Source organism: Uloborus diversus, chromosome 1 (assembly GCF_026930045.1).
Source record: "Uloborus diversus isolate 005 chromosome 1, Udiv.v.3.1, whole genome shotgun sequence".
Classification (NCBI taxonomy): Eukaryota; Metazoa; Arthropoda; class Arachnida; order Araneae; family Uloboridae; genus Uloborus; species Uloborus diversus.
Window position 1 is genome coordinate 196,542,875 of NC_072731.1, and position 22,317 is coordinate 196,565,191.

Genomic DNA, 22,317 nt, shown 5'->3' on the forward strand with positions numbered 1-22,317 from the left:
ATAAAACATCTGACGTTTGTTAAGTCGATTAATTAAAATTTTTTTTTATCAATGAGATGAGGGTTCCATGCATGTGATAGTGTTTCAGGTTTAGTCGATGTATCTTCACATTAGTGTTGACAATAATAGTGAAGATGATTTTTTTCCGACTTCTTCACAATCTGTTCAGCTGAAATTTGAAAAACAAACATTATTCAGAAATTAAACTCTATTTTTTAGGAAACATAATTAAATCTAATTTCATACTTATTTTAAATATTTTCAAAACATAATTGCAGCCAATGAAGTTTAATTGATACCGTTGTGCTTGAGAAGTGGAAAACGAAATTACAACGTTAAATTGAACAAATTGCAGTTTACTGCATAATATGCACAACATGTGCTGCAATTTGTGCAAATTAACGCTGTTATTTCTTTTTTACTAAAAGGCCAGTTTGAGAAAAAGCTTGGAAAGTTTCTCCATTGTAAGAAAAAAGAAATCAAGAAAAGACTGTTTTACACACTGCTAAAAAGGAAGTATTTAAAAGTGAGTACTTCTACGTTCTTTTGTATTTAAGTACAATTGTGTCAGAAACGTTCGAAAATAAGCTTGTAATAATATGATCTCGTGTTATTATCTTTTCATGTTAAAGCCGTTATAGAAATTATTCAATGAATGTTAAAGGCTGAAAACCTTCATAGAGTTGAGATAAAATTTGTGGCCTTCAAAATAACGATATACTTCAGCAAATAAGTTGTGTATCGTATATGAATAGAAAGACAGTTTGAGTACTCAATGCGTCAACTTCCTTTAAGGATGATCCTTGGTCTTTTTCTGCTATATGGACTTAATGTTAAAGATCTCAGATCACATAATCTTCCGAAATATCGCTTCAAAAAATATCATTTTTTAATGGCAAATACTAAATATAAAAAAATACAAAGGACAAAAATAAGTACAGTCGAGCCCGCTTAATGGAATAACCAATTTTTCACAAAAAATATTCTAATAAGCGGGATATTACATTATCCGGTACAAAAATGACAAGCAGCAACGGTTTGGTGCTTTGAAAGTTTACTACATTAAGCGGGATATTCTTTTAACCGATATTACAATAAGCGGGCTCAACTGTAATGAGTAAAATGTAAAGAAATTTTCTTTGTTGGAACCATCTGTTAAATTTTACCTACAACACGTCCTAATTACAAAAATTTTACTGTATGTATTTACTTTAACATTGTTTTTTTTTCCTTGTAAAAATGTTTGCATTTTGCCAATTAGTATTTTGGACGAGAATGTAATGTAGACGGTTTAGCATTAGGTCTATCCAGTAAATTAATACTGATTAAGTTACACTAACCGAAGTCCAACGCTTTTTTTTTTAATGACTTACGTGGTTTAAACATAATGCTCTGAATTTGTTGACGCATTACAGCCTAAAGTGGTAGAAAAGCATAAAGTATAGACGAAATATATAAAAACATGTTTCAAAACAAATAAAAACATTTAAACCTTTTTTTTATTTTAATGACGTTGCCTACAGAACATTGAACAAAATAATGCAGTTACTTTCTTTAAATTATAAATATGATTGAAAACAAGACTCTTAGTGTATTTTAGGTGGAAATTTACATTTAAATAATAAAGAGTACCTGAAAACAGCATGGAAATGTAATTCAAAAGGAAATTGTCAAAGTCATTAGCGTTTTTTGAAATGAACTAATGGGAATTTTATTTTGAAAAACAGAAAAGGAATACATAAAGAAAAAATAATGTCTTTTATAATATAACTTGATTTGAAATAACTATTTTTATTTCTGATAGCAAATTTGAGCCTTCAAGTAAAAGTTGAAAATTATCACTTTACCAAATACGTGAAGCACTCTGCGCATTTCCAATGCGTTTTACTGTTTAAAGTTCAATTTTGCAATATATGTGTCTTATAAGTTAATGAAATGTATGTTTTTATAGCATGTGCATTATTTGATTTTAATCTGAAACAGAAGCAAGCATTAAATAAAGGAAAGAGAGATATTTTACTCCAAACTCACCTTTTATTAAAAATCAAGTCTTTTGTTCCTGTCCTATTCCATCTTGAGATGTACAATTAGAGCTAAAGAATTTTCTTCCGTGGAAGAAAAATAAGTTTATTTCTTAGCCATGGAAATCCTCACATCGATATTACACACACACAGGAATACTTTCTACATTCTTCTTCCATGACGAGAGGAACTGAATTCCTGTTCTATTCATATTTTCCTGAAGACAAAAATCTTGTATTTTGTTTGTTAGAAAAAAGACCCACTTTGCAGCAAAGAAAATCACAACCTTGAGCTCCTATTTCATGTATTTTTACCTTTGACATTTCTAACTCTGTACTTTATTCACAAACCAAAATAAGACCACGTAATGAATAATTAAGGAAGTTAATTAGGGTTAAAAGCTTTATTAATGCATTCTGATATGAATTTTTCTGTAAATTTATTCCCTGAAATAGGGCTGTATGTTTGGCATTAAGTTGAAAACACAGCACATACGTCAACTTAAATCCAAGATAATATATTTCTTGTTTCATAATCATTACTTACTTTAATTTATCAAGATGGCTTCCAAAAAGATAGTGGCATTTAATATTTAATAAGGTAGTATTGTTTTAGCTGTAGCTGTTTGTGAAAGTTTTCACATAAATGATTGAACAAACTCATAAATTCGTAGTGTATTGATGCTTAAAGTTTTATCATATATTTTTTCGAAATCACCAATAAATTATTAATTTGATTTTTATAATCTTCCAATTTTTTTCTTAATGAGACAATTTTTTTCATGTTTCATTATAAAACTGTAGAAAATCTATAAAACCAACGTAATAGAGAAACATAAATATTATATTTCTTTCTCTCTTCAAATTTAACAGTCATATTTCTTATCTTAGCATTACAACATTGATTATTTCTTCACCGGTTCCGTTTACAATAAAAGCTCTTTACAAAATACTCTTTATTTTGGCAATGTTTCAAAGACGGCTTGTTCTGAATCAAATCGTCGAAATGTTTGGCGTTTTGTCAAATGCAAATTTGCACTTGTATTTTGTAGCATAATTTGTGCTTTTCAAGAAAACAGCATCTGCTGAAATCACACGTCTTGCTGCATGGGACGGGGAGTTTCGAAAAGTCAGGTGAGCATTTCGTTCTGATTTCGTCAATAAAAATGTAGTCTTTCAACAGGAATCGGCCACAAACAAGTGTTCAACACCGTAATCACGTGACAGTGGTATTTCAGTCTGGATTACTTCGTATAAAAGCTGTGAAGTTTCTCACAAAGGCGTCGTTTCCGTTGTAGTTTCGGGAATGTGCAAACTTTCCTTGAAAAAAAATAAAATACATTTAGCAATAAATAAAGAATACTCAAATAATAATGTTCTTGATTTTTCTATATTTGTACTACATTTTAAGTGAAGAAAGTTATTTGTGGAATGTAGGGGAAGACGGGGTGGAATAGAACAGCGGAAGGTACGAAACATCCCTTCATTTCTGCTGTTGGATTGAGCCAACTGGTGAGGCACTTTGTGACGAATAAATGACCACAAAGGAACTGCTGAAATGACCGATATTGACAACTCTAGAGCGCCCCTTAGTTGATTTATTGTATACCTTTATCATCTTGGAATTTAATTTATATTTCAGCATCTAAAGTAAGTTATAGTATTTTATTTCCTGCATTTTTAATACACTTTAGAAATATTTATTATTTTTATATTCAAGTCTATTTACAATTGCATATCTTTATCAGCATTTCCAAAATATTTTTTTTTCTTTTTGAGGACGAATCTTGAGGTGGACTAGTTTTTCGCGCAGAATAGCCCTTTCTGCTTCGGCCTTTGGGCAGAAATGAGTATTTTGTTTTTTCCATACTCTCTTAATTCGTTTTATCTTTCATTATTCACGGCTGAACATTACTACTTGTTTTACAAGCTTTAAATGTGTTTTTTTTTCAGCAAAGTTTATTTCATATTTAGTTTTCTGTGACTTTTTTAACAGTAAATCGATCCTGTCCCATATTTTCCAATGTGTTATATTTTGATTTCATTAGTTTCAATTAAAATATGTCACTAATTTTTGACTTGATATAACTGTAATCATTAAGTAAGAAGGGAACAGTTTCTAAACAGCTCAGTTACAGCATCCTAAGTTTTACAGATGCTCAAATCAAGGGATGAAACTGCAGTCCCTGATGCTATAAATGAATTATGTGCGCTTGTAATTTTGCCTTAGCACTGGCTATGGTGCCTGTAATTTGTAATTTTATAAATATGTCTACAATATTACTTCTGTAAAACTATACTAGCATACCATGTTCGCAAAAAGCATCTTTAATTTAAAAAAAAAAAATCTCGATAGTGCGATATATATTTACAATGAATAAAGACATTAATTTTGTGTAAAAAATTCAAATCTGATGGATATTTCCTCAGATCATGAATTTTCCATTTGTTATTGAAAGGAAAGATTCCTTTAACAATCGTCAGCGTTAGTTAACAGAGTTTGCCACGGCCACTAAACAATCCCTACGCATTTCATTGCAAAAGCATCATTCTAAGACTAGCTACGGTTACTTTTCAAATATTTTACTGGTACGTAAAAGATTTTTGAGGCGAAATTAAAAATAATGTGGTAAGTTCGTAAAACAAAACTTGAAGTTACCTTGCTCTTATGCGAAGTAGCTCCAATTAGGGGAAACTCTCCAGCCTCTAAAGAAGCCCTCATGGCTTCGTCTCTAGGTGGTGGCCATGGATAGGATGGACCAAGCCTCCTCTGAAAGTCAAGCTCGGCATACTCTGTCGCAGGCTGAAGACGATTCACAACAGGACAACTGGCTTCTTTATGCGCCAGTTCAGCATACGTAATTTCTTCTTGTCTCTAAGAAAATAATATAAATTGTTAAAAAGCCTGAATATTGCTACCAATAATCATATATAAAATCATGTCCTTAATTAGCTAAAGAGATAAGGAATATACAAAAATATTTGTTTGATGAAACGACCAGGAGTATAGTTTTTAAATCCAGCTAAGCTTTCCTTGTTAAAATGCTTATTTGATGATCAGTATTCTTTTTATTCTTCCCGTGATACTCCTTATCACGTTGTTTTTAAAAAAAATTGCACCATTGTGACAACAATTCCAAGAAAATAGTTTGTGAAAATTGATTTTATTACTCTGAAAACAGTTCTTTAAAGTGCTTTTCTAAGGCCAGCAGTTAATTAATCTTCTAAACGAAACCAAAGTATTTACAAAAGATGCGGTTAATTTCTGAATTGCTAATAACTAATACCTGTAAGTCAAATGGGTAAAAAATCTGTTTATAGGCTAGGCAATTTGAGAAGACTATTTAGGTTACGCTACCAAACGATGCACAAAAGTATTAGGCCGAATTTCATAATTTTCATTGATTGTTATAATCTAAAACTGCCGCTAATATTTATCCTAAAACACTTAAAAACACACAAAAAAACTATCTAAGTTTTGTGAGGAAAAAATCATTTAGTCATTATTTCAAGATCGGATTAACCGTGCATTACTCTAAAGTTAACTTAACTTTAAATCATGCAAACTTACTGCATAATTACTAATCTTTTCACCATAAAAATCCAAAAAAATCTTAAAAACAACCAAGTGTTTACCGTTTCTATTCAGTAAAAAAAAAAATCATGCACTTTAAAATAAGTTTGAAATATTCCAGTTGAATGAAACTTACATTGTTTGTTACAACAGTGATTATGCATAAAGTATCCATCTCTGAACGATTACTCAAATGCACATCGTTCGTTTAATGCTAATATTATTCAAAATGGTTTTCTTTAACGATATTTTTATGCAGCAAGAATATTCTTCAGTTATTCGTTTTGTTTAAATTCTACAATCAATTTATAGTATTTCTACTTTCTATAAATCAGTTGTATATGTACCATTCACGAATAATCAGTTAAATTCTCTACTTTAAGATCATTTAAAGTAATGTAGACAGCGGATATTTAGTTGTACTTACCGATGCTGCTTTCTGTGATCTTACTGCAGTTATATAATCATACGGATAATCTTTTGTCTTGAAAAACTCATAAGTCGTTTCGTCTTTACTGGAAATTTCTCCTGTGTCTGCAATGTAAACTGAGAAAAACAAAATCAAGTGTTATACATTAGGTAAAGAAATATTGATCAGAATTTTGTGCAATGTTTTTCATGCAGGAATATACCTAAATTAAATGTGTGCATCGGTTTTTTATAGTTTAATTTTATTTAACAAAATGTCTATTACTACCTCCTAAAAAGGTTTCGGGGCTGTTGATAAATTTTAAAATATGTTAAAATACATTAAAATTTTAAAATTGTTAAAAACCATACCCGTTTTTCTAAAATGTTTATTATGCATATCGTAGCATTCTCACACAAAAAATGTATCTGCCAATAACTGAACAATATAATTAAGTATCAATCAAGCGTCCAAGAATTAGGGCAATAATTAGGGCATTAAGAATTCAAAGAATTAGGGCAGACTCTATTTTTTTCATTACATTTTCTGATTAGTTTTACTGATTCTCCTGTGATGGATAATGCATTTGATTGTATTTATAGTAGCCGTTTTTTTCTGTTCTGACACCTGACATTTTGTCATATTTACAAACTTGGACGTATTAGCATTTTTTTCCTTCACTTTTTTTATCACAATGCATTTTAACTGTTTATATCAACAAAAAATTTGCTTTTCTTTTCAGATATTATTTATTAGTGGAATTTGTATTTGCACTAATATATTTATTATTGTTTTGCTACTCCACAAATGATAAATCCTTTAAAATATGAGGTAAAGTAATCGTGATGGGGAATGTTGAGGAGTTAGTTCATACGTATCTCTCATTATAAATGAATCAAGAAATACCACGGAGCTATATTATCTTAGGCACGCAACCACTACTAGGATTTTAGTCTCGAATTTCTTAATATAAACTTTTTTTTTCTTCCTTTCTTTTTTTGAATGTTTGTTAGAGATGACTGAAAATCCACAACATTTAATATAAATTCGGTATTTTTAATGCAATATTTTGCAATACAAATGTTAATAAGTAGATGCATGTAGATAAACTATTTGAGACAGTGTTCAAAACTACTGTATGATTAACATAAGTAAAATAATTCACCTTGAGAGTCATTTGTATTCGGAATTACGTCAGGGCTTTCGACTGTTGAGTCAGGAATGTCATCCGTATCTTTTTTCAATGGAATTTCACACCTAGAAAAAATATTTCAAAATAACGAGAATATTTTTGAAAGTTTCGAAATTTGTTCTATATATAATTTTAATTTCAGCTTAATATGAGAAAAAAATAATATGCTTACTTAATCACATGATCTTGCAGAGGTGGACCTGAAAAAAAAAATAGTAATTTGAATTTCAATATGAACTAAGTTGTCATTTGTAATGAAAAGTTATAGAGCCACACATAACGTTATTTAAAACATCATAAAAGTTACGAATTTATTATTATTTTTTAATTTCTATTTTCATGAAAGCAAAATGAAAATGTGTGATTTTTTTTTTTTTTTTTAGCATAAGTATTCACTATTTTCTAAACAAAACTATCAAAAACTCTCTCACATGACTTACTATAATTAACACTATGTGTATATACACTCAGAAAGATTGAAAATAGCGCCCCAAGAAAAAAGCATTGGATTGAAGGGAAATTTAATGTACAGAATAATACAGATGAGATCCCAAAATCTAGACAATTAAACAACTACAAGCTAAGAAATGAGATAAATACAGTGCTACATCAATAGCGCGTTGGACCCCCTTTTGCTGCAATACATGCCGCAATACGGTCCGACATTGAGCCAATTAAACGTCTGATGTTGTTCTGAGACCGATGTTTTCCCAAATTTTTAACAGCCACTTCTAAATCTTGCACAGTGTATCACGGCGACATTGGCAATTCAGCTGATCCCATAAATGCTCTATAAGGCACAAGTCTGGAAAGCGGGATGGGCATGGAAGAATTTCAAACGGACGTAAGAAGTCTTGAGCAAATCTAGCTGTATGCGGGCGATCATTATCTGGCTGGAAAATTACTCCTGGGAGGGCATTTAGAAACGGTCCAAGATGTGGTTGCAGAATGTCATTAACATAACGCTGACCCATTAAGGTTCCACGTACCACAACTAGAGTGGGCCAGCTATCATAGGCAATAGCCTCCCAGACCACTATGCCCGCTGTGCGGCCAGTGTGTCGTACGAGAGAATGGGTGGTGTGGTACCTTTCTTCAGGGCGCCTCCTCATCCGTGCGTGGATACCCTTTGACCAACGCTCTGGCTTCGCACCATTGCAGACAGAGTTGCCATGTTTTGGTGTTAAAGGGAGTACATTAAAAATGCGCTTGGACTGCTGATTTATTTCCGCAAGACGTTTAGAAATGGTTCGGGGAAAAACTACTACCCCTGCATCTGCTTGTATATGGTAAAACGAGTCAATGTGGGATCCACAAACGCTTGCCGCACGATCCTTCCATTATTTTTCCTCGTGGTCTTCCTGGTCACTCCAGACCCTTTTTTTGCACGTGGGTACCATCTCGTGTCCACTTCCTCCAACAGTTTCTAACGGAACACTCCGTACGATTCACCTGGGCAGCAACAAGGTTTGTCGACCAGCCTGCAATTTTCTGGCCGATTGTGGAACCGCTCTTAAGCTCGCTTTACTGTGAGAAACGCTTTCTAACTCGTCTACCTGGCATCCTTCACTCATTAAGGTTCTTCGACTATCCGGATGTAATCTTAACGTTTATAAATCTTATATTATGCACTGGTTTATCTAGCATCTTTTTTTCCGATTTCACTGGTCCTATAGGGTAAACGGTCATGCGCATTGACACCAAACTTGGATCATTTGCATATTAGATGTCACTCATCTTATATGCAAAATTTCGCAATTGTACCTTTCTTCTTTCTTGGGACGCTATTTTCAATGTTCCTGAGTGTATGATACTTACTATTTTTTTTAAATAATTTATGCATTTTTTTATTGAATTAAAAATTCTCTCTCTTTCTCTCTTTTCCTACTTTGTTCCAAGACCGACAGATGGACAGTTGGACGTTTGTGAACATAACATCTTGAGCACATGTGAACAGTTCCCATATCCATTCCGCAATATTTACATTAATGTTGCATATTATAAGTGTTAAAAAAGTGTTTAAATATTTATAATTATTATTTGATCAAAGGATTGTAAATTCATTGTTACTTATTGTTAATTTTCAATATTTTTTTTTTACTTTTTGTTATTATAATTTATTACTTTTTACATTCTTATGTTACTAAATTAGTTTTTCTGCAATTTCGTGTTATTTAATACTTACAACAAATAAAAAGGCACAAAAAATCACATTTAGTTAAAAACTTAAGTTTCAAATCTTTTTAAATGCGTTAGCAAACTCTGTATTACGCATAAAAGTGATACATGTTTGGAATAATCTTGAGATAATGAAAATATCTTTTCACTATGTAGTTTTATACATTTTTGTTCCCATACAGTGATCAGAACTGGCTACGGGACTTTAAAATTTGTCAGTGAGCAGTTATACATTTATGGAAAATTTTCTTATTGAACAATTTAAACTGACGAAATATATAAAGTTCAACTTCAATAATATTTTCGAAACAAAAATGATCTTTTTGAGAAATGTAATGAATGCATCTCTCCAAAAAGGAGAAGAAAACTTGAGAGTTTATTTGCACTTAAATCCTCCCCCCCCCCCCTTTGCTCCCTGTTGCAGTTTTAAACATGCCATGCGTACGCAGAACGAAATTATAAAACACAACTGCAATTACTATCTAATAGTTTCATGATTACAAGCGCGGATCAAGTAACTAAGTTAAATAAGCTGATTTTCAAGACAAACAGCGTTTAACTGTGCAGTAGAATTGTTGATTTCTCAATTATGATTTTTTTTAAACTATCATAATTTTATATGATAACATAACATGATAAGAAGAATCTTAAAATATGTTGGATATTTTTCGTCGATTGTCAATAACATAGCGTAGTAGGGATTAATCGCGTCAGTCAATAAATAAGTTTATTTCCCACTTTTTTTTGTGATATGTAAATTCGACTAAGTTAGTATTGAAATCAATTATAATGTGGTTATTAAGGATTTACAAACCTTTTTCTGGATCTCGACCTTGCTTTTTCATAACAATTATAATTGCGATTGCGACAATCACTAGTACAGCTACTACACCGATCAAGATTGCTAAGATAGGACTGATGTTTGCTGGTTCTTCTCTTGGAACTGAAACAAAGAGAAAAAATGCATTTTTTGAAGAAAATGTGTCTATCGTCAAGTTTTAGTACAATGCAAAAACATTGCAATCAATAAAACACTTGATTACCGGTTTTTGGAACTAATTACTACAGTGTGAATCTAAAAGGCAATATTTACACAGTAAGAACCTCGAAAAAATGCATTTGTACAAATAGTCAATTATTTAGCTAGGTTTAAAAGCTAATTAATAGAACTTGATGAATGGTAAAGAGATTGTGTTTTTAATCTTTAACTAACAATACATTTATATCTAAAAATACTGCAGATGTATTCACATCTTTGTGAATTCTAAAATAGCGTTGCCATACATAGTATTGGAATTCATAAAGTTTAGAAATTAACTTTTTACTACCTATATGCAGAATCTACAACAAACACAATTGTTCAATTTTTACACGTCTTATTATATGGCGACCTCTAATGGTTAAAATTTGAATAATGATTGTTTTTATTATTTGTAATTACTTTTCTGAAGTCATAGTTAAGAGAACTTCACTGCTTATTCATGGTGATTAAGGCATAAAATAAAATGATTTCTGGTGAGTCGTTTTATCACATAACGGATAATTTTTACGATAATATATTTCATGAATGTGTGTATCCCAATGAGTTATTATTCTTCGAAAAGCGATTTTTATAAGAATAACTTTTAAACTTGAAAAAAAAAATAGTTTTCCACAATGATGAATATTTCTTGGGATGGTTCTTTAGAGAAAAAGAAAATATCTTACTGTTGGAAGTTTCCTTATCCGTTCGTCTTTCTGCTGGCATAAGTGTATTGGCCATAAGAGCAACTGAGTTACTTCTTCCTTTGGAATTCGAAGCATACAAAACTAGGATAAAAGATGTTGCTGGTGGGAGACCACCGACTTGGAACACAGGATGCTCCATGGAAGAAACATTTGCTTGGAGATGATCTATTGCAGAGTTGTAAACTTCCAGGTGAAACACTTGCCGCATGCCGCCATCATATCCTGGCTCACATTCAACAACGAGAAGCGATACTGACTGGTTTGAAACTGTGCAGCTTTTGACCGATTCCGGAGGTCCTATTGAAAGGTAAACACATCGTCATGACTTGTAAAATAATAGTATCTGCATATAGTTTGCAATTTATGATGTGTTATCAATAAAAGGCATCTTTTAATCTCATGAAGATATTTAAAAAAAATTGTCTTACGACTTTTATCTCCCTACACTGTAAAAAAATTCCGAAACGTTACTGAATAATTTCGTGTAATATTCCGGGATTTCAGTGATTTTTATCTACTTCCTGGAAAAATCAAGTATCAATGTCAAAAAGTTTCCCGAATTGCTAATAGTCGCACGCATTCACACTTCTCACTGCGGTAAAAACTATTTTTAGCTCCCAGTTTAAAGATTAACTAAGCGTATTTATAAAGTGTATCGGCTTCCGTTTGTTTGCGGCCGGTCCAGACTGATAAAACGTCCAAAGGGCGCAAATCAGGCTATGGACTACATTTCTTTGCAAGAATTGCTAGGCGAGTGAAATTATTGTCACGTGCTTGCAATTCTGTCTTTGTCCATGCTTACGATACTGCTTTTGGAGATTTTCTGAATTTCGCAGGAAAGTGCCAAGTTGTTATATTATACCACCCTAACTTGACTCCAAAGTTCCACAGACACGACTGGCTTTAAATAGGAAGATTTCTGAATATTTCAGGAGGTTTCCAGAATACTTTCAGGAAGGTTACTGAATTTTGGCGGAAAACGTTCCTGACTTTTGTAAGATATGTTACTGGAAGAAATTGGGCACATCAGCTGCCCATTATTTTCCAGTAACGTTTCTAAATCGTTTTTACAGTGTAATTAGAATAAGAATCATTAATAACAGACAGTAGTTTACGATTGTATTACTGAAGAAATTTCGGAAAATGTTTGCACTTTATTCTATAGCTCTTATTGATGTTAGTTCAATTTTGAAAGTGATAAATTAATTCATAGTCCAAAGACAAATGGGTTTTGCACTATGTAACTAAGCAAACGAAAATAGCAAAGCTTCTGCAATTAGAGTTATTCTAAATTTGGACTTTGTTAAAAATATTTTCCTCGCCACTTTCGAAATTTGTGATTCGCCAGCCGGTTCGCAAATCATTTGAGCTTTTCTTTTAATGTTGTCGCCTTTTTTAAATTTAGGGATAAATTAAAAGCACAGTCAACACTGATTCAGGAGTGTGTAAGACAAATTTAGTTCTGAGCGCTGGAAAATCTAGTTTCTACTGCTTATGTCATTGTTTAAGTAGTAAGAGTTATTCACAAAATGTTTATATCCTAAAACTAATTTCAAATAAATAATCCGATAAAACAGCGCTAACTTTAAAAGGTTTTTAATGCTATAGCTATTGAATATTAATGAGTATTATGCTTTTAATGAGCATTTAATCTAACTACAAGGAATAGACAATTAACTTCAGATTAGTGAATTATGTACACAATCAGCTGCAATAAATAAAAAAAATAGTGTTTTCTTTTTAAATACCATGTACAACTTAAAAACTGTTTTGTTGTTTTGCTGTCTTTGCTCTTTTTATCCATTAATTTTAAAGTACAGGAAAATGAACTGATTTTTTTTTTCAGTTTTGTTTTTATGTAAGGGATATGTAACTGAATCTTTAAAATCGCAATTTGAAATTTTTATTTTGATGCAAATTTTGTTGAAGTATCTAAAATACACGTACAGAGTAAAACCATTTAAGAGCAGCAACTATTTGTATAAAAACTGCATTTTGTAACACTTAAAATAAATTACATCTAAGACTTAAATTATATGTGATGTGTTTAAAAAAAAAAAAAAACTAAATCTGAAATAAAAAATGGAACAAACCTTATAAAATAAAAATGTCCCCAAACTATTTAATTTTTTTCTTAAACCTATAGGAGAAAGGAAGAAAACTAAGTCTGAAGCAGCTGCTAATAGAGTTTAAAACTAATCCACTTCACTTTACAGCTGCTAGACTAAAATCAAGATTTTCTAATTAAATTTTAAACAATTCTATCTTAACAACCAGCCACAACAGCATTTAGATATATTTGTGCTTGAGTTTTCGAGTATAATGGGCTTCCTATCTTGAATTAATTAAAGATTGGAACAAGAAAAAAGAATCTGGGAAGAAAAGAAACAACTATTTGTAAAATCTTTATTTTGAAGCATTGTGTAATGTTTTACTGGTGTTTCAGTGAAATTGTTAAATTAAGGTCGTTATTTCATTATTTCATTTGTTTTTGTTATTTTTACTAAGGAACTAAGTAGCATGTTAATTATTTTCATGTCATACCAAGAAATTTCTTTTATTTTAGTCAAATATATAAAAACAGTAAATGTATTGTTTAATTCAATATTCTTTTAAAGTAAGAAATATTTTTTCTTTAAACTGAATTTTTAAATGATATAGTTTGAAAAAAATAATAGAGAAAAGCATTAGAGTTTTTATCATCCATGAGCTAACATATGCATGCAAAGAGTAATCTCTGTAACATCAAGACAGGTTATGCATTTTTTATTTTAATTTTTATTTATTTATTTATTTTTATTTATTTATTTTTAATTTAATTTTATTTTATTTTTTATTTATTTATTTTTTCCTATTTTGCACTTTTTGCAGTTTTTTTTAAATGTCTAATCCATTTTTAATCAAACAGCAAAAAACATGTATGAAGTTGTTTCTTTTTATTTTCCTAATTGCTGCCTAGAAATGAATTTCGATTTTGTTAAAAATTAAATGTCTGTTAATAATGTTTTAATTATACATACATTGTGCAAACATTTTTAAACTTTGTGCAACTTAATAATTTTGAAATATTAAATCTTGCAGGGTATAAAGTATTGAACTCAATGCTTTGCTTGTTATTTAATTTTCGTAAACTTATGATAGTAACAAAAACTTTTAAAATCACCAAATAATTTTTCGAAAAATATTGTTAGGAATAATTACAACTAATGTTGTGATGAGTAAGCGAAACCAGTATAATCCAGAAATTTCTATATTTTGAGAAGCATGAAGCGTTGTATACTTTTGCCGACTGTTTAAGGAGTGTAGATTTACGCTTCCGTTAGTTTGAAGGACGTAATAAGATTACGCTCAAAGTATGTGTAGTTAAGAATAATGAAAAATGAGCAATATTTTCATTTCAAAAATAATAAACAAATAACTTTAAATGTTAACATAGAAAAAAGGATAAAAGATAATTTTTATATTAGACATACGAGTGTTACATTTGAACTGACATAGGAATTTTGTGCAGAAAAATGCATTATATTTTTTTAAAAAATGCTCGCAACACTTTATTTGAGCATATAAACGTTATATCACGTCATATCGTTTTACTTAACTAAGGGAATGTAACGCATGTCACCTTTTGTTACATAAACATTACTTTTTATTGATTATATTTTTTTGCGGAATTACTACAAAATTCATTTTAAATTTTACATGTTTTACTAATAATAAAGCTGAAAGTCTGTCTGGATGTCTGGATCACTGTGATGCGCATAGCGCCTAGACCGTTCTGTCGATTTGCATGAAATTCGGCACAAAGTTAGTTTGTAGCATGGGGGTGTACACCTCGAAGCGATTTTTCGAAAATTCGATTTTGTTATTTTTCAATTCCAATTTTAAGAAAACTTTACCGAGGAAATTATCACAACATGGAAGAGTTAAATTACAAAAAAATTATAACGAGGAACTGTAACATTGTCGAGCAAATGAACATAGCAAATTGGCAAGAAATTCTTCATCCATCTTTTGTAAGTATACAGGCGAACAAAATGACCTTTTAATTTTTCAACTACGGGCAAAGCCGTGCGGGTACCACTAGTTACAGTATAAACCACCATTATGCATCGTAGTACAGTAGAGCCTCTTTTATTCGGATTGCTGGTTAACTGGAAATAAATTTGTAGAATTATATTATGAAGATATATATTTATTTTAATAATAATTTTAAATAATAATTTATTTTAATAATAATATTAAATAATAATTATAAATAATAATTGGAACCTCAGTCCAATACCACTGCTGCTAAACCATAAATGATAAAGTATTTTCGAGAAATGGCACTATCTAGTTTCATTTTCAAGTGTTGTTTTTTGCAAAGATAAAAGATAATAAATGTTTTTTTCCTATTTTCCAGATTATCCAGATTTTTCTTTATCCGTATTGCCTTGGTCTCAGTTAGTCCGGATATCCCGTCCAGCCCTACGCCAAAGTTTAAGAATTTGTGGGCTAAAGTACAAATGTCGGGGTAAAAATGTATTATTTGTGCAAATAAATTGAACACTACAAGAAAAGGAAAATTTGCGGAAATAAATATTTACATCAACACTCACCTGCTGGTATAATTCGTACAACGCAAGGATCTTTCTGATGTCCTATAGCATTGTGGGCCCAACACAACAATGCTCCGTAGCCCAGCATAGTTCTCGGAGTGTACATAACAGAGCTGAAAGTACCCTCGTTCGTCTGTGTAGGTATATCAATGTTCTCGACCGTATTGTTCAAGGCCCAGCGAAAATTTACTAAAGGTGGGTCAGCCTCGACTTCGCAGCTCACATTAACTGGTTCGTATCTGGCAACACCGTGCACTACGACAGACGAATGACGACATACTGGAGCATCTGCGAAAACAGATAGATGACAAAAAAAATTCCATGAACATATGAGTGAAAAATACTTAATACGATTTCAATACTTAATGCTCCGAATTTAGGTATAAGCACTATCGATATAACCATTGTACATTTACCTTATTTAAATGTCGTTGCAATAAATTAGTTTTTATCAAAGTTGCAATTAAATGAGAATAAATATCTATTCAAAGATAAATGATGCATTTTGTCGGATTCAATTTCATTTAAGAGCTCACGTCTTTTGCACGAAAGAAAGTTTCTTCTTCCCTTGAAATATAAGTATATAATAATTTGCCATTTCTGTGCTTCAATAACGCTCTTTGTAGGTATAGATTTCCTACACAAAGGTATGTCAGCACGCTTTAAATCTTAAGTTCAAATAATCATTATGTAATAATTGGAAGGAGGTACATGTATGCTGCCTTTTTAAATGCGCGTATTACGCTGCGTTACTACACACACACGTGTGTGTGTGCGTGTGCGTAGGTGTGTATTAACGTAATTGTGGTAACGTACATATGCTATATTACTATTCCACATTTTGTCTTGATTCGTCATTTAAATAAAATAAAAATCCTTTACCGTTAGGAAATAACGCTATCGAAAGATAAAACCTTTTTCGAAATTATGTAATGCTACTGAATTAAAAGTATTTAAAAAATCATATTATTCTCAATTTAAACACGAATGTTAATATATAATGGTTTTAAAACTTAACTGTAGAGTTCAACTATTAAACATTAATCTCATTGTTAAATATACTCTTGGAAAATGTAAGTTACCATAAGGCTTGAAACCTCATTACAGAATTTTAAAATTCTTTATCAAATCTACATTTCAGAATTTTTTATGTTTCCCTTTTATTTCACAGTCGGTTGAAAACTACTCTTTCACTGATTGCAATTTTCGTTCTTTTTTGCTCGTATTTGGCCAACTTACATTTATTAATAATGGCGAAAAACGTAAAGCAGAGAAATGTGGAAAAACCAGAAGTCAATAAACACAGAATAAATTGAATGAACAAAACGGCACTCTTTCATAAAACTAAAAACATTCTTGTATCACATAAACAACTTGAAAGTTAAAAGAAGGAAAAACCTAATAAATAACATAACACGCAAAAAGAAGCACAAAAATCTAGAGAAGAAAAACATTCTACAAAGAATTCAGTTATTTATTAGCTACAATTGTCAGAAAACATTTCGCCATCACAAGAATCTTTTGGACTGTCCATCATGGCAAAGTCACCAACACACAACGATTTGAATTTCATATAGGCGCCAACATTGAGTGGCGCCATCTATTCCACGCTGCCCGTTATGGCCGCAGACGATCGACCCAAAGGGGTTGTCAAATGTAATCGTGACATTAGCTGTGGGGAGAGTAAGCCTTCTCTTTCAAAAATATCTTTCATATTTCTTCCAAGCGAAGACCTTCTTTCTTTATTGGATAATAATACAGTTTGCTATCGCATTGTTTACTATGAAGAATCTTGAATACGGGTTGGATATTTGAGCTTTTTTGAAGGTCGCAAAAGAAATGTTCAAACTAATTTGTGTCTTTTATAAAATGTTCTTTTACTTTTTTTATGTTAGTTTCTTTTTTTTTCTTTTTTCTTTAAGCCGAAGGTTTTATGTGCTTTTGAATCTTTTGCATTCAAATGTGTAATGTGTTTAAAGATGTTATGGGGTAAAAACGCCGAAAATAGGGTGCCTTTGAGTTGTCACCTACAATGGCCATGATTAAGAAAACAAAATAAAGTTAAGCTAATAATAAAATTCATGATTCTGGCATTAGTATCATGCCAGTTTTATTTATAGCTTAAAGCAAAACTTTTAGCTATAAATTTTGGATTTTAAAAAAATCTGGAAAATATTTGATTTGGTGGTATGTCTCCTAATAGGGAGAAGAATATAATGGCATTAGCAAGATGCATTTCATAAGTCAACTGTATACACTTAATTCAAATAATACTATTTTATTCGATTACCAGGAAGTCTATATAAGTATATTTAAGGCAAGAATTTCTTTTCTGAAGAAAAATAAACTTGCTTGCCTCATTTTGGTATTGTGCTCGACCCCGTAGTACGCGCTTATACTACATGTTCTTCATTTTTAACCACATGCATTAATTTTACTTAGATTCAAAGAAATACTGAAAAAAAAAAGACGTGTTATCCTTTACTCAAATGAAATTAACTTTTAAAGTTACAAATTTCGTTGCATAAGCGCGATGTAAACTGATTACTGCAGTACTGTAAAAAAAATGTTGGACATGTAAAACAAGCTACTACCTATAGCAACCCAAACTGCATCTCAACCCATGTTTCTGATCCCAAATAATAAAAAAAAGAGCATTTAACTTATGAGAAACTATTTCGGACATTCTCCGTAGATGTCGAATGATTCACGTAGATACAAATACGCCAGTACTCCATATTGGAAGCTACCATCATATTGCGTGATTTTATTTTTTTATATGTGAGTTGACTTCCACCGCAATAAGAATAAACCTACACTAAAGAATGAGATATTTTCGATTAAATAGGTCCTTCAGAAAACAGATTGCACAAAACAGCGTTCTCTATTTTTTTTCTGAACTGTGCCATTCTATTTTTAAAGTAGAAGATTAATCGCAATGTTTACTCAGCAAAGTTCCCTCCTGATAATTAAATTCTGAAAATAGTTTCGCTGTTGAAAAACAATTTTTTAGGTGAAATCTAAACTCAAAAATTTGTATGATAAACAACTGTACAAAATTGCAATTATCAAAACAAGTTTATGAGTTTTTTACGATTTCTTTTCGCATTAAATCATATTACTGCAGTTTTTTACTTTATACGAATTTGTTATCAAAAATATTTTCCGAGCTTTGAAGTTGTAAAATCTTTCCAAAAAAAAATTTTTTTATCAAATTTTTATTTTCCAAACTGTGTTTACATTCGGAACTGCACAGGCATGAAAACCCACATGAACTGAAATTAAAAAGGAGGAAAAATAATTTGGTTACATCGCATATTTCTTTTATTTATTACTTTATTTTATTTTATTTTACTGGTTTTGACTGAATTTTCACTTTTATGATTTTTTAATATCTGATGTGAAAACAAAAGTAGTTTGATTTGGTTTTCTCTTCAATTTATAATTCTGTTCATTGACATATTTTGAGGAAATAACTAACATTGAGAAAGACATTTTAAATCCTTATTTAGCTTTTCACATCAAAATCTTTCTTTGTGATTTACAAAACCAAAAGAATAATTTCCTCTCTCGTGTTTGCTAAGCCTCACCCTTTTGCTAGCTTTGAGAAAGATATAAATCTCATTCCCATATTTCACTATTGACATTTCTTTTGCTTTATTTTGAACATTTAAAGGCGATTTAATTCCATGCCAAGTGTTTTTAAGAAAACCTTTGATGCAGAACACATTTTAAAAAGTTGTGATGATTTCGTTATTTCATAAATATTTTTGATCAAACCTTGTTATCCAAAAAACAAAGAATGAAAAGTGACCAGCTAATTAAACTAAAACTATTTTTTGACGCAGAAAAATCGAGGAAATTGCAGATGTTTTAATTATGTTATTAGACTTATTTTTCCCCGAACCAAAAAAAAAAAAAAATGGAAATGCCCTTTAATGAGATGAACACTTTTAATTTTTATTCTTTAATATTTCTCAATACTATTCTTTCTTTTGACGTATTTTTTTCATATTTGTCAACAAAATAAAGATGAGATGCTTCATTTTTTACCCAAAATTAGGTACTGCAAGCAATTTAATTTCTAAATTAATTGTTGATTGTGGTGTATTTTTTTCCTCTTCAATGATTTTTTTTTCAAATTGAGCTGATTAATTTATGCCAATTACTTACATTTTACTTTTAGCATGACTTCTTCACTTCGTCCTTCTCCTTCAGGGTTGTGAGCAATGCATTGATAACACCCTCTATGCTCTTTCCGAACCTTCTGTAATACTAAAGAGTAGTTGGAGATGATAACACCAGCTGAAGTATTTCCGTGAAGAGGGGCGCCTTCGAATCTCCACTTCACTTCGTTGACCCATGGATTTGCTCGAACGTTGCATTCGAAAAACACGTCAGTCCCTTCTTTGATAGCGTCAGGTTGTATATTGGCTCCAAGAGATAGCTTTAACTCTGGGACAACTAAAAAGCAGAAATAAAACTTCGAATTGCCAACAGAAAAAAGTCACAATAAATTATCTTAGAAGTGCAAATCTTGATTCATTAAAATTGTTATTTATCATTATCATTAGATTTTACTGCATTTCTGCCAAGACGGAGATTTTTCTGACTAACAATTATTAAAAAATGTAACGTATCAAAATATCACACATTAAGTTTTTTAAGCTAATTTATTTATCTTTATATTTTTATATGTTTTTAATTTTTATTAATTTATCAACTTTTTAATTCATTTGGTTATTTATTTTTGTTGATGTAGTAGTTATTTTTATTGAATTTTGAGATCATTTATTTTATTAATTTATTTTATTTATCTGATAAAACAGTATTTTTTGAATGTTTATATATTGAATTTAAAGATTTATATGTAGCTTAAAATCATGACCCAAACAATATTTTAATATAAACTATAAATAATGTTAAATTTCAAAACTTCGTTTCAATGACTACCGGAGTGTTTAACAATCATCCATAGTCTCGACCGAAAAGCACATTTGAGCGAAACTGGTGTTTCGGCTTATTTTAATTAAAGTGAATGTTTCTATATTACGCAAAACAAAACTGATCAGTTAAACTAAAATCTAAAACTTTAGCACACTATGTTATAGCTAAAGATTTTGAACTGACGTTAACGTTTACAGTGATAAATAACGCAACTAATACAGGGGTAGTCAGAATTATAAACACAGCATAAAATTGCACAGAAAAAAAATATTTCTGAAATAATTCAATGAAATTTATACACAAAGTACCTTTTTATGCTAGAAATCGTTGCAGAAAGTAGAATATTTGAAAATATAAATTGTAAATATTTTGCCGGGATTAATAAAAAAATTTCACTGTTAAAACTGGACAAAATTATAAGGACAACGATTATTTTGCTCTGAAAAAACAAAGTAACCAATAATTTCCCTCTTCTTTTCAATCAATTTTATCAGTTTTGTTGTCATGGAAGTTGAAGAACATTCATGAAAAATTTTATCCTGGCTTTTTCGAAGGTGAAAATAAGTTTTTTCTTGTTTCGATACTGAATGCCGTTTTTTTCATACTTCGGGTACCAGAATGCCTTACAAAGTTGCCATTAAACTAAGATCGAGCCTTTTGTCGAGCCAGTACAGAAATTTCACGAAATAAGCATTAAATAATGATTTTGAGGTTTAAACAAGAAGTTCCGTCTAGAACTAAACGAACCTACTTTTTCCGTATACCCATACTACTTTCTAGTACTTGATCAATATTCTCAAAAACAGCTAAAATCGCAAATTGTTTCAAATTGACAGACAGACAGACCGACAGATCGACAGACAGACCGACAGTCATTTTTCCCCATCTCAATACCCTACTTTCCAAATTTTAATTTTTCGATATTTATTTCTTTATTTATTTTTTTTATATTTTTATTTTTTTTTTTTGACTTTTTTTTTGTTTTTTGTAATATTTTCAAGATGCATTAAGCCTTCTTTCATGCTTTTTTCGTCTTTCTCTGACTTTTACTGGGAAAGTAGGCTAAAAACATGCAATTAGGCATTATCCTACTGGAACAATTGTTAAAAATAATGATTAACAGTGCTTTTGGTTAAAAAAAAAATACTGCTCAGTACGTCAACATCACTCTCAAAATTAATTCTGCTATGCACAAGAAACATTGGTATTGTTTCCGTCCATAGCGAAACTTTCAGACTATTAATGAGCCGCCTCCAAATGTACGTGTTGAGTTTTTTTTTAATTCACAGAGATCGTGCCAGAAGTAGAAAAAAACCATCTAGTCTATCCTAATTAAACTTTTTCGCATCAGAAATGATAAAATTGCCTCACTTTTTACCCAAAACAACGCATTTTTATCAACGCTCAACTCTTGATCTTCTATGAGTCGGTCGTGACATTGGTTTCACATCATTAAAATTTTTCTTTTTTTTTCTTTTCTTTTCTTTTCTTTTTCTTTTTTTTTTTTTTTTGTAAAACATGTTGAACAGCTCGAGAACTGCTTTGTAACTTGAATTGCCATTTAATATGTCTTGATGTTTGTTTTTTGGAACAAGCTCGTCTCATTATCATGTGTTTCACACGTACAGAAACAGAAGATTTCCTACCTGTTCGTCTTTGTGGTCCTTATT

At 30.7% G+C, this 22,317-nt stretch overlaps 1 protein-coding gene across 1 annotated transcript in view; it reads right to left on the minus strand.

Annotated features, from left to right (window-relative positions):
- Nucleotides 1-3,030: 3,030 nt before the first annotated feature.
- LOC129224145 (nephrin-like) overlaps nt 3,031-22,317 on the minus strand; it is a 93,846-nt gene continuing 74,559 nt past the window's right edge. The window contains exons 5-13 of the mRNA XM_054858564.1: nt 19,874-20,164; nt 15,701-15,988; nt 11,082-11,399; nt 10,189-10,317; nt 7,369-7,396; nt 7,170-7,261; nt 6,023-6,141; nt 4,681-4,896; nt 3,031-3,341 (exon numbers count right to left, since the gene is read on the minus strand). Of these exons, the coding sequence (XP_054714539.1) occupies nt 3,294-3,341; nt 4,681-4,896; nt 6,023-6,141; nt 7,170-7,261; nt 7,369-7,396; nt 10,189-10,317; nt 11,082-11,399; nt 15,701-15,988; nt 19,874-20,164 (1,529 nt within the window). The 3' untranslated portion in view covers nt 3,031-3,293. The remainder of the gene's footprint in view (nt 3,342-4,680; nt 4,897-6,022; nt 6,142-7,169; nt 7,262-7,368; nt 7,397-10,188; nt 10,318-11,081; nt 11,400-15,700; nt 15,989-19,873; nt 20,165-22,317) is intronic.